At 37.9% G+C, this 13,390-nt stretch overlaps 1 protein-coding gene across 4 annotated transcripts in view; it reads left to right on the forward strand.

The window, feature by feature from the left end:
* The window catches only part of znf608 (zinc finger protein 608), a 61,760-nt gene that overhangs the window by 46,566 nt on the left and 1,804 nt on the right, over positions 1-13,390 (forward strand). For all 4 annotated transcript variants that reach the window (XM_051929428.1, XM_051929429.1, XM_051929427.1 and 1 more), the window contains 5 exons: positions 5,222-5,309; positions 6,846-9,291; positions 10,036-10,444; positions 12,026-12,180; positions 13,187-13,337. In XM_051929428.1, the coding sequence (XP_051785388.1) occupies positions 5,222-5,309; positions 6,846-9,291; positions 10,036-10,444; positions 12,026-12,180; positions 13,187-13,337 (3,249 nt within the window). The remainder of the gene's footprint in view (positions 1-5,221; positions 5,310-6,845; positions 9,292-10,035; positions 10,445-12,025; positions 12,181-13,186; positions 13,338-13,390) is intronic.

A 13,390-nucleotide genomic window follows, 5' to 3' on the forward strand; every position in this document is an offset into this window, starting at 1 on the left:
CCTGTCTTTGAGGAGTAAGAAAAAGCTGCCAAATGTAGCTATTTTAAAATTGATGATTTATGCATCTGTATGTATGTGTCTATTAAAACAGAATATAGAATCCTTGTTAAATCATATTATTGAAACAAGATTGTACAGCATAACTTGAGAAACTATACACTTTTTTATTATTAATCATTGTTATACATAATTTGGGAAATACTAGCATTATGGTTTTGTGTAGAGTGATGGCTGAGTCAAAACTATTAACTCTCTCTCAAGGCTTGGTGGTGCATCAAAATATTCAACTACTCTCATAAGTGCATATTTTAGTGCATAGCACAAACAATTTGCAAAATTTAGTGAAGGAAAAGATCCCCTGATTTATATACTCCATTGAATGTGAATATGTATAATGTAACCTCCTGGCTCTCTTTGTATGAACAGTCCAAGGAAATTATTTTATGTTGTAAATGTGATTTGTCATTTTCCTGACTTGATTCCTTTGTTAAGCAATAAGGCTGCTTTCTTTTTCATAAGCAATTGTAATTTTTTTTTTCTTGTTTTTTTGTTAATGAGTGGAATTTAATGATTTTTTTTTATAAGCTACAGAATCATACTGAATGCACCTCCACATGTCCAAAGCTTCAACAGGTTTTATGCGCAGACATTACAATTGCCTTCTAATAGTTCATTTTCTTTGCCCCTTACTCCTTGGTTTTCCTGTGATACTCTTCAGCAGACATTCTACAGCTGCTTATAACAAAGCAAAAAAAAAAAAAAACACAAAGTAGGAAGACTAAGAGAGCCTGAAGCAGCAGAGGGCATGTGCAGCCACAGCTAGTTTTAGTTGACCGGTCAATTGATTATTGACCAAATGTCTCTTCACACAAAAGAAATAGATGGCACGGAATAAGCTAGAGTCTAGTTTTCCAAGAAGCTCAATGATTTTTCCTTGATCAATAAAGCTCATTGGGCTTTAGAACAAAGGCAGCGGGGAGTGTGACAGTGATGGAAACAGTCTTGTATTTTCTACTGAAAACGGGTTTCTAGGAGAAATGAAAACCGATCATAGGTGCGTTGTGTGTCACTTATTTAAATTTTAAACACGCCTTACTCTGATATTTCTGTGAATAAGTTGAGGTGTTTTAATGTTGGGCCATTAGAAAAATTAAATATAAGAGCCCATTTGATCATGTGCTACATGTAAATTAATAAAAAAACAGGAAAGCAGGCCTATCTGTGCTCAAATTCTGTAAATATGCACAAAATGGTAAAATTGTTTCTGCAATGGATTCACTTTAGGAGTCATGGTTTTAAAATAGATTTTGTTTTTTATAACAGGTTGTCTTACTAACATTTTGGCTGTGTGTCTTTGATATTATTTTCTCGCAATATTAAGATGATCTTTTAAGACCCCTGGAAATGATTATTTTGTCCTTGTGTAGTTGAAGACACTGGATAGTAATAGATAGATAGATAGATAGATACTTTATTAATCCCAATGGGAAATTCACAATAATAATAATAATATGTTGACTGACGAGAATAAAACACTTTTCACCCACCTCTCTGCCATTCACTATCTTTCTTTGCAAGCTTTTAGCCTTTGCCATAAAAGGGGGGTGGGGGGAGACACCCACATTGTCACAGGGGGAGTTATCTGGTGTTTCTGCCATAACAACATCTGCTGCTAAATGCTTCCAGACATTAGTCACCCTCTCTGTGAAAATAGTTTCATGTTGAACCTCCTGGATGATCCTTTGCTAATAAGTGTGTTCCTCCTAAGGAAGAACTTGATTAAATCACCTCTGACATTTTGTCCTTGGTATCTGGAGAAGATGTACAGTTGAAACTCTGAATTGTTTTGGAATATTAATTTGTTTTGAATATATACATACTGTATTCTGCAGAATGATTAGATTTGCACAGCATGTTGGAAGGAATCTAGAATGACAACTAATGCATTTGCTATGGCAGAATGTATTAGGCCTAGTTTTGAAGACTGTGACAGATTATATAAGCTCTGAGGCTGGAAAGGTTTTGCTATTGTAATGAAACAACATAACTCTCTTTGCAGTGGTTAGAAAAACCTTAGGGGAAAAAGGCAGCCTGACAGCTGTGAAAAATAGAGCCTTAGCCTTTGTGTATTGCAAGTAATTGCTCCCAAGCATAGGAAAGAGTGAAGATGAGTTCTTATTTTATCATAAATTGTTGATAAATTAGAAAAACAACTATTCACAAAAAAATGAAAAGGTTATGAAGCTTAATATAAAAGCAGCTGTCCTTGAATTGTTCAGCTTTTAATGATTTGAGGTTTAAAAATGCGTAAAGAATACTGATATTGCAGGGTACAGAATCAGATCTCATCTCCCATCAGTTTTGTACCAAATGGTTGAGATTGGGCGAGCCATTGTGATTATTATCGAATGTGTGGTGCTTTGTGTGTGTGTGTGTGTGTAGCTCTTCTATAATGTAAAATTCAGCACAAGCTGATTTGTGATCCCCTATGCAATTAGTCCTTGTAGCCTTGTTTGAGTTTCATTGTTCATGCTTAGCTAAATGCACTGAAATGGATTAAACACAAATAAGCCCATCTAAAGCAGATGGTATCACAGTGCTTATGAGGTACTTGGAACCCTGCAGCCACTCAGTGGTCAGTGGCTTGACGCCAATGAAGTAAACTAAAATTCTGTGTGTTATTCTTAGACACACAGAAGGTTGTGATTACTGAAAATGAATAATACAAAAAACTATGTACAAACATTTGGCTTTTTGAAAGATCTTTCGTAAGCAATGAAAGCATGCATAAATTCAGAAAGCATGGATAAGAAAGTAAATTTTGAGAAATTATTGTTTCCCTTATCTTAGTGGCACTAAAACGGCCATAGATATTTACCACAGCAGCAGTGTTCACATTAGCTGAACTAGAAGGCTCATTTCATTGCTGGAAGCATGACAGCACTTGGGTTTGCTGAAATAAAATTGAAAATCTACTCCTGGGAATTCTTCAGTCATCATTTTTAAGAGGTGGAGGGAAATAGCATTCTTTACCATTTAAGCTGCTGTTTTGAAATATCTTTTTTCCCATATTCTCTTACTCCATATCCAAGTAATTGTATATATTTTGCATGTTCATTTTATTCATTAGTGAACACTGGTTTCATTGACAGATATATAAAATCCGGCAAAGGCTTTTCTTTCCTTGACAAGCCTTCTTGGGTAAACAAGCCTGTATTTGGTTTACTCATTCCTGGTTTCACCCCGACCCTGTCATTGTTTAGTTTATTCCTGCCTGATAAAACCCTTTGCACACACTCTTTTGGCACTGCGTAGTTGTCTTTTATGTTCATTTATCCAAGCTACTTGCTCTTTGTGCTCTGTGGTGGAAGGTTTGAGAGCACCAATCAGAGCCCAGTGCTCCCAGCAGGAGCTGGCCAATCAGCAGGCAAGCTTTTGTTGGAAACATGAAACCCTCAGGGAATTAGCTCTAACAAAAGGCTTTCATTGCAGACAAACGTTAAGTGTCTGTGCTGACTTTTCCTGTTTTTAATTTTATTACTATAGCCTTGAATGGAGGAGTTAGTGTTTCTTTCATGTTCCCCTTAAGCAGTTTTAATTATGTATTTTCTGTTGCACATGAGACATTGCTGGTACAAAGACTTTTATGGTTTGTAGAGCAAAGAACACCCTTTTAGGCAAGCAGGTATTCGGTCTTTTATCGAGGAAAAAGAAAACTGGAATTGGTAATCTGCATTGCTTTACTGTATATTATATAGTAATACTCTGACCCACTTTATGTTTAGGTTTGGTTAGGTAGAGAGAATTATTGTCCAAAAGGGTGGTCTAACTTTTCAGTGTAATTTTGTTTTATAAATTGTGTAATTTTTTTTTTTTTTAACAGGAAATGGTTAACATTCTGTGAAGCAGCATGGGTGCAAATAACTGTTTGGATAACCCAGTGTTCTTTTTAGGATGATGGGTTTGAGATTTATAATAAGTGTGTGTGTGTTCTTCATCCCCCCAACTCCACTCCAAACAGACATAAAAATTCACTTACAGAATATTGGCAGGAGGGGCTGAACATGTATTCTGGAAGCTTGCCAAAAAACAGTTCGTAAACGGAATGACATTGAAACGAATATTGTGTTTTTATGCAAAGCAGTAGAGCGTTTACTTGAATAGTAATATTTAAATCAAATCCCAGTGTCGCAAGAGCTAGCAAGCTGGTGAAAGAGATGGGGGAGGGTGGTGATGGTGGGGAGAAGAAAGCAAAATGGTTCAGGAAGATGCATCTCCCTACTACCACTACCAGCACCTTCTTTTAAAAGCATGGCATACCATAATTAATGTAGCTCACTTTATGAAAGTATTTAACAAATCACGTAAGCCTTTCATTTATTTGTTTAATTTACGTGCACTTATATCTTTACCCCTTCTGCCAATATATCTGCGCCTGTTCTGAATAATACAAAGCTGATAGAAAAGCACTTCTATCATACTTGCATGGCTGCTTGTCCTTTTATAGGGAAAAGGCAATTTAAGAGCAAGCTCAATAGGTAATATTTTCTGAATGATCTGATAAATGTCTTTGTGAGATTTCGAACTGTAATGTGGAGAGGAGGGGCACGCTATTATGAACCTGTTTTCAAAAGGCTTTATTTGAGGGTTTTTTTTTTCTCCCTGCTTCTCACAAACCCCTTTGTCTGTTCAGAATGTGCAGATGATAAGAGCTTAGAGGCCCCTGAGTGCAGGCTTTGATAAGAGTGTCCAATGACAGCTTTTCTGGATCTGCTTGAGTTTGTTGGTTGGTGGGGGGGAGGAGGGTGGATAGTCATGGTCAGTCTTGATATGCTGCTGACTGGCACTCAGCATATGCTGGCTGCCTTCCAAGTAAAAGCAATTATGTGTGATAATAACAAAATTAAGAGGCGAATGTTGCTGCTTTACAGCAGGACGTGGCGAAAACCCATTTCCTTCTGTCAGCCGCTTCTAGATTGCATACTAAAAGGGTTGAAATGGTGCAAAATTTCCGGTTTGAGAGGAGAGGGAATTGGTCACAATGCCTTGAGGTCAATAAAACCAAAGTGGAGGAAAGAGCAAACCACAGATTTTGAAAGATGTCCAGCAAGTAACTAATATATGTATTTAATGCCCTTTCTATTGCTATAGCACCCCACCTCCAAAACACACACCCCACCCCCTCCATCTTTAACTGAGTTTTTTTCCTTTTTGTATGCAGGTGTCCTTGTGGTGAATGTAACTTGGAGAAACAAGACTTATGTGGGGACGCTGCTGGATTGCACAAAGCATGACTGGGCCCCTCCCAGGTAATGAGAGATGTGTGTCTTTATTACGATTCCAATTGAGTTTTGTCATGAAAAGCCACACAACTGTGTAATGCATAACATTGACATGTCCACATTTGTAATGGAGAAGATGAAACCTGTGTGCCTGCAGTTTTGCCAGAATTTTTAAAAGTAAAGTGGGTTGTCGCTTGCATTAAACAAGAGCTTAAGGCTTATTAATGTTGACTGGCTTCAGCAGATTTTTAGGCACGCACACACTCCATGTTACAGGGAATTGCAGTAAGTATAAGCTCCTGTTTTAGATTAAAGATTACAGTGGTGCTTTTGTTTTTTTATTAGCTCTAGTGTGTTCTGACATATTTATTTACATTTGTAGCCAGATGAAAAGAAAATCATTCCAAGTGAAAATGCTAAAATAACATTGCATAAACATGGCTGACTAAGCAGACAGCAAAAGAATGACTTGGGCTTAGCAGTGTATAACATCTGTAAAAACAATAGCCTTGTGTTTATTGCAAGCCTTGTTCACATTTTTTTATTGTTTTAATTCTTACAGATTAGTTTAAAAGCAATCTGTAGTACATTAAGTGGCTTAAATAACAACTGATTTTCCAGAAATTCAGAAAGGCTATCATTATAAATTTGAATAACCTTGATTATATATTTCAAGTAGGCATTTAATTAAGAATGGCAAAAATGTACAAGTTGATAGGATGAATAGTTTGTTTCCTTATCAAGACAATCACAATTTCTGAATTTTATTTAGGAAATGTATTATGTTTTGTGTAGTATACAGATAAAAAATCTGTGTAAATACATTAGTGAAAAATATTAGAATATTTATGTTTTCATATGGTGCCTTTCATAGTGAACACTGCTACAGAGGAAAAAAATTAATAACAAAAGAAAACAACTCTACATTAGCCAAATAGGCTTTGAACAAACACCAGGAGCTAAAATAATCAGAACGTTAAGTCAACAGTAGTGTAAATCAAATGAAAAAGGGGGAAAGTTCAAAGTTAGGTGAGGCAAAGTAAATACAGGAATAGCATACTTTGGCAGTGAATTTGAGGAGAACGTCCATTAAGATCAAAGAAATTTTAAGAACAGACTTCAGTCACATTTAAAATTGGGGTTAGGCTAACTGATCTCAAGTGGGTATACTAATTTTGAGTCCAAGAATCCAATTGCTTATATATATTATATATATAATTTGTTTTTAGTTTTTGATTTACACCACAGATAAGGCTATCTAGCATTTGTGTTCATGGGGTTTTTCTGTATTGTATCCCACTATCTAGGTAATTTTCCTCAAGTGATGATTATATCCAACACAAATATATTACAGTTTGTAACATACATTTTCTGACAGACATGGTTAGCATGCTGTGGTAGTTGTCTACTCCCTGCAAGCCTAAATTGACCTGGGAAGGCAGATGGAAAGATAGATGAATAGGCAAATAAAGGCAAATTACAAAATTTAAAATAAATATTTGTTTTTGGTTTGTTTTTTTTTTTTTTGTTGACTGTAAGTGTACAATGCTTACTCTCTTAAAGGTTCTGTGAATCTCCAACAAGTGACCTTGAAATGCGAGGAGGCCGTGGAAGAGGAAAGCGTGCTCGTACAGTAGCTGCCAACCCACCTGGAATGGATCCTAGTTTTACGGAAGCTAGGGGGCTTCAGAATAAGAACCGGGGTGGTGGTAACAATGGCAAAGGAAGGCGTGGGAGTTTGAACTCTGGTAGTGGGAGGAGGACTCCCCCAAACTGCACACTGGAAGAAATCAAGATCACTCCAGCTAGCAGTAGCAAGAGAAAAAACAAGCCACCCATGGAATTGGACCTCAATTCCAGTTCTGAAGATACAAAGTCAGGGAAACGGGTTAGAACTAACTCTAGGAGTACTCCGACAACTCCTCAAGGAAAGTCTGAAGTTTCCTTTTTGGATCAAGGGTGCTCCTCCCCAGTACTTATAGACTGCCCACACCCAAACTGCAACAAAAAATACAAGCACATTAACGGACTAAGATATCATCAGGCCCATGCACACTTGGATCCTGAAAATAAATTGGAATTTGAACAAGAGTGTGATGATAAAATGTCGGACTCTGAGGAAACTCTAGGCAGTGTTGTCCTTGAATGCACAGAGACTAGCTTTGGTTCTGTGAAAGGGCCCAATTCTCCTGGCAGCTTAAGTGTGACTGGAACGCCTAAAGGCAAAAGGGATTTGGTCAACAGTGTTCATAGTCCTGTAATTAATTCTAAGAATGCTAAAAATGCTGGCAAGAAAAAAGGACTTGCAAATGATTTGAACAATTTGCCTGTCATCTCTAACATGGCTGCAGCTTTGGAAAACTGTGCTGTGACTGATGTCAATGCTGCAGCAGAAATGCCCAAGCTGGAGGCTGAAGGCATGATTGATAAAAAGGGTGTGAGTGACAAGGACAAAAGTAAGAAAGCAAACAGTGGGAAAGTTGACAAATCATTATCAAAGCCTAAGACTACTAGGCCTATCGCCCCAGCTCCTCCTCCTCCTCAGCTGATAGCCATACCTACTGCTACATTCACAGCCACTACCACTGGTACAATCCCAGGCTTGCCATCGCTGACAACCACTGTTGTCCAGGCAACACCAAAGAGCCCACCTTTAAAACCCATTCAGCCAAAGCCTACAATTATGGGAGAGCCTAGCACTGTAAACCCAGCTTTGGTATCCCTCAAAGATAAAAAGAAAAAGGAAAAAAGACGGTTAAAAGATAAAGAAGGAAAGGAGACTGGGAGTCCTAAATTGGATGCAAAGCTGACGAAGATGGAAGACCCAAAGATTACTGGGAAAGATCTACCAGGACATTTTTTAAAGGAACATTTAAACAGAAGTGATGTACTTGCAAATGGATTATCAGAGTCTCAGGAGAGCAGGATGGCCAGCATTAAAGCAGAAGCTGATAAGGTGTATACCTTCACAGACAATGCACCCAGCCCTTCTATAGGGAGCTCTTCTAGGCTTGAGTGCAGTGGGCTTGTAAATGGACAATCCTCCATGGGCCCACTGCATGTTTTAACACAGAATGGTGGTGATGGGACCACTACTAAAACAAACAGTCCAGCCTATTCTGATATCTCAGATGCTGCTGATGATGGTGGTTCAGACAGTCGCTCAGAGGGAATGAGGTCAAAGACAAGTTCCCCATCAGAACTAGCCTCCAACAAAGAGAGTGTCGTCAAGAGCCTACCATCAACCCCAGTGCAAGCTTCCTCTGGTAAAGAGTCCCAGTCTCCTTATTACCATGGATATGACCCCTATTATTCTCCCAGTTATGTGCACTCCGGACAGGCTAACACTGCTCCTGTTGGAAATGGTGGTACACCTCAAAGTAATAAATCTAAGAAGGAGGGTACAGAAGAAGAGAATGAAAAGAAGGAAAAGGCTGAGGTATTGACATTGGACTCTAAAAAGAGTGAAATGATTAATTCAAATTTGCAGGCTCAGCACCAGTCTGTGATAACACAGAGACATCCTGCATTAGCCCAGTCACTTTACTATGGACCATACACTTATGGACTTTATATGGACCAAAAGTCATTAATGGCGACAAATACAGCGTATCGACAACAGTATGAGAAATACTATGAGGATCAGCGACTGGCAGAGCAAAAAATGGCTCAAAACAGCAGAGAAGGAGAACGAAAAGCTGAGATCCAGCAAAAGGAGTCTAGCAAAGAAGACATTAAACAAAAGACTGTTCCTTCTGCCACAATATCAAAAGCTCCAGTCACTCCTGATTCAAACAAAAACTGCAACAGCAAAACTGGATCTGGGCAATCAAAGATGGATGATGGGAGCAAAGCACAGATGCTGACAAACCAGCAGCAGCTGCAGTCAGAGAATTTTAAAGCCAAGCAAATGGAAAATCATCAACTCATTAAAGAGGCTGTGGAAATGAAATCCGTGATGGATTCAATGAAGCAAACTGGTGTAGATCCTACTCTGAGGTTCAAACAGGTATGTTTTGTGTATTAACTCTGTTTCAGTTACATAAGCAAGTAAATTGCTTTAAATTCTAGGCTGGATCAATATAAAATGTCTTCTCATTCTCTTCTTGGGTTAAGACTAGCAGTAAAAATTACAGAAAGATTTAACCAGAATTAAGTACATTTCTCTTTATTTTTAAAATAAATAATTTTCAGTAAGCTCACTAACAGAGCTTCTATGTTAAAATTGGTTTGTTGGGTCTATAACTGAAATATCATGGATTTAAAATGCGATGCTGCTGCCCTTTACCCTATATACAGTAGTTGTGTGAAGGAAATCATTTCATTTGATGATTGGTGCTTCTAACAAGTGAACTTCCGGAAATTAAGTTGGTTAATGTGTTTAGGAAGGTTTAGATTTTTTTTACATTTTGTATAGTTTCTTTGTTGTGTTTTATCAGCATTTTAGATATGATAACATTTATCATAATTCTGCAAAATGAGTGGTATGTTTTACTTTAAAAGGAATAACAGTTACAAATCCTATTTAAAAAGTATATTACATATACTTGTAAGTATATCGGAATGTGGACTGCTACCAAAACATCCACCTGTCATACAAATAAATATATTCCCATTGCGCACTTAGTTAATTTTGAAATATTATACAATCTCATCACAGCAAAATCCCTTTTTGCTGGACATTATTGAAAAGCAAATTATGCCGTTGATTATGTACATATCTCCAATTTTTCTGCTTTGTTCATAAAACTAGGATCCAGAATCCAGATCATGGCATCATTATGTTTACCAGCCAAAGTATATGGAGCCTCAGAAACCTGAAGATCTTGATAAGAGGCCAAAAGATGACTGCACCAGTAAGACAATGGGAAAGGAAAGTCTCAATCTCCCAGTCTCTCTGAGCACTGCAAAGGAGGAAACAAAAGACATTAAAAGACAAGACTCTCAATCTGTACCTTTGGAAGACACAAAGAAATCGGAAGATCGCAGAACACCAGTTGGTGGGAAAGATTCTCGTGGTGCTCGAGTTGCTGTCTCTTCACCTATGAGCCAACATCAATCTTATATTCAGTACCAGCATCCTTATCCTTATTTGCAAATGTATGATCCCAATCATCCAGCCTACAGAGCTGTCTCTCCTGTCCTAATGCACAGTTATCCAGGTAAGAGGATGTGGTTTCAGTTCAGTTTTGTATAGGTAAATTGGCTTGCTCAGTGACTTGTTGGTAGGGGTTTTACCTCAGGCTTTGGAATTAAAAACCATAGAAATGCTGTCTAAATTGAGAGAGAATGCCCTGAAAATGGCATTTCCCACTTAGAACAAGAAAAAGGAAATTGAATCAAAAGATCTCCAACAGGACACTGTAGATGCTACTTCCTCTTGTTTCAATGAAGTGCAAATACAGTAATCCCTCCTCGATCGTGGGGGTTGCGTTCCAGAACCCCCCGCGAAAGGTGAAAATCCGCGAAGTAGAAACCATATGTTTATATGGTTATTTTTATATTATCATGCTTGGGTCACAGATTTGCACAGAAACACAGGAGGTTGTAGAGAGACAGATACTTTATTCAAACACTGCAAACAAACATTTGTCTCTTTTTCAAAAGTTTAAACTGTGTGCCATGACAAGACAGAGATGACAGTTCCGTCTCACAATTAAAAGAATGCAAACATATCTTCCTCTTCAAAGGAGTGCGCGTCAGGAGCAGAGAATGTCAGAGAGAGAGAAAAAAGCAAACAAAAATCAATAGGGCTGTTTGGCTTTTAAGTATGCAAAGCACCGCGGCACAAAGCAGTTGCAAGGAAGGCAGCATCTCACACCCCCTCCGTCAGGAGCAGAGAATGTCAGAGAGAGAGAGAGAGACAGATAAAAATAAACAATCAAAAATCAATACGTGCCCTTCGAGCTTTTAAGTATGCGAAGCACCGTGCAGCATGTCGCTTCACGAAGCAGCTGCACAGAAGGGAGCAACGTGAAGGTAATCTTTCAGCATTTTTAGACGAGCGTCCGTATCATCTAGGTGTGCGAACAGCCCCCCAGCTCACACCCCCTCTGTCAGGAGCAGAGAATGTCACAGAGAGAGAGAGAAAAGTAAAAATCAAAAATCAGTACGTGCTGTTTGATCTTTTAAGTATGCGAAGCACTGTGCAGGAATCATATCGCTTGATAAAGCAGCCATATGTAAGCCCAGCAAAGAAGAGAGCAATGTGAAGGTAATCTTTCAGCGTTTTTTGAGGAGCGGCCGTATCCTCTAGGGGTGCGAAGAGCCCCCGTGCTCACAATATATTTGAGGAGTTTTATTTAATACGTAATACGCGCTCTGGTTGGGTAGCTTCTCAGCCATCTGCCAATAGCATCCCTTGTATGAAATCAACTGGGCAAACCAACTGAGGAAGCATGTACCAGAAATTAAAAGACCCATTGTCCGCAGAAATCCACGAACCAGCAAAAAATCCACAATATATATTTAAATATGCTTACATATAAAATCCGCGATAGAGTGAAGCCGCGAAAGTCGAAGTGCTATATAGCGAGGGATTACTGTATTTAACTTACTTATAAATGTTCACCTATTGTATCTTCCACTTGTAAAAATATACAGTGCATTTATTTCAGCCATGATTTGACAAAAATACACACTTTTTTTTGGAATTAGATGTTGTTTAAGCATTTGATTTAAAAAAGATAGCTGATTTGTAAGTGTAAACGATGGTTCTTAAGGTAATTTTATTATGTTTTAAGGTTTCCATTATCCAATATATGGGAAGATGGCTGGAAGAGAAGACGTCGAGAAAGCAAACACAAGCCCCAGCATAAGCACTAAACCAGCTTCTGAATCAAAAGCTTTAGATTTGCTCCAGCAACATGCCAATCAGTACCGCAGTAAATCTCCAATGGTATGTGGACTGTAGTCTGTAAATAATTTCTTGTCAAAGAATTAATAGTTATTTTGGGGACCCTATTATGAACATTCATTCGGAAGACATTTCAGACACTTCTGGATGAATCTGCTATTATACTGTTTATAACAGAGACTAAAGCTCACTATAAAAAGAAAATAGCTTTTATTTAGGTTTTGGCTTTGTAAATTGCAGTTATCATCTTTACAGAATCATTTCTGTTGGGCTTTGAAATGGGAAATTTTTCTGAATCCCTCATTGTTTTTAAAACATGACTTAAGTATAATATTGAACTTGTCGTCACTTGAAAGACATGTACAAAGCATAAACAGATTTAAGGCATGGTAGAGTGTAGCAAAAATGATTTTAACACCACCTTTAATCTAAATAGTATTTGGTTAGGAGTATTCTTTCTATTCACTACTTGGTGCCCTGTGATTCATAACCCTCAAAGGGAGGAAAAATGTGAAATCTGATAAGCACTGATTTTACTGTTGCTAAGCAAAAAGATAGGTCAGCTTGTTTCCCATGACTTCCTTCAGACATTTCCTATGTGATGACTTGGCTTTGTAGTTTAGCTAAGCATTTTAATTAAAATTTATCAAAGCTAACCTGACTGAGTGGTGCCTACAATAAAGTGCAGCTTTTGTTCCCACATTTTGAGCCCATTACTTGGATGCTTTAACCCCCGAGAACAAATTATTCAATAGTTAAAAACTTTAGTCAGCAATTATTTTCATATTCATTCCCAAGGATCTAAATTTCCATGTTTTAACAGATGTAAGCTAGAAGTAACAGTCTCATGACTGATAGATAATTTAGCAAAGAAATCTAGAATCCCTTGGGTGATCACCATAGATAAACACAACATTTGATCTTAATATTTTGATCTGGAATGTATATTTTATGGCAACTGTACAATGGCTTATTCTTCAGGGGGAATAAAAAAAACAAGCACGTTCTTGTCTTTCTAAGTACTTACAAAACTGTTTTTGCCCTAAAGCCTGCAGAGAAAGGCCCTTCTGAACGGGAGAGAGAAACTGAACGGGAGAGAGAACGCCATTCACCCTTTGCACGGCACCTACATACACATCACCACACGCATCTTGGAATGGGGTATCCACTTATACCAGGCCAATATGATCCTTATCCAGGTAAGTATCAGAAAACAACCATATGATCTACCCTTTCTCAAGATCCTTTAGCA

This window comes from Erpetoichthys calabaricus, chromosome 7 (genome assembly GCF_900747795.2).
Source record: "Erpetoichthys calabaricus chromosome 7, fErpCal1.3, whole genome shotgun sequence".
Classification (NCBI taxonomy): domain Eukaryota; kingdom Metazoa; phylum Chordata; class Cladistia; order Polypteriformes; family Polypteridae; genus Erpetoichthys; species Erpetoichthys calabaricus.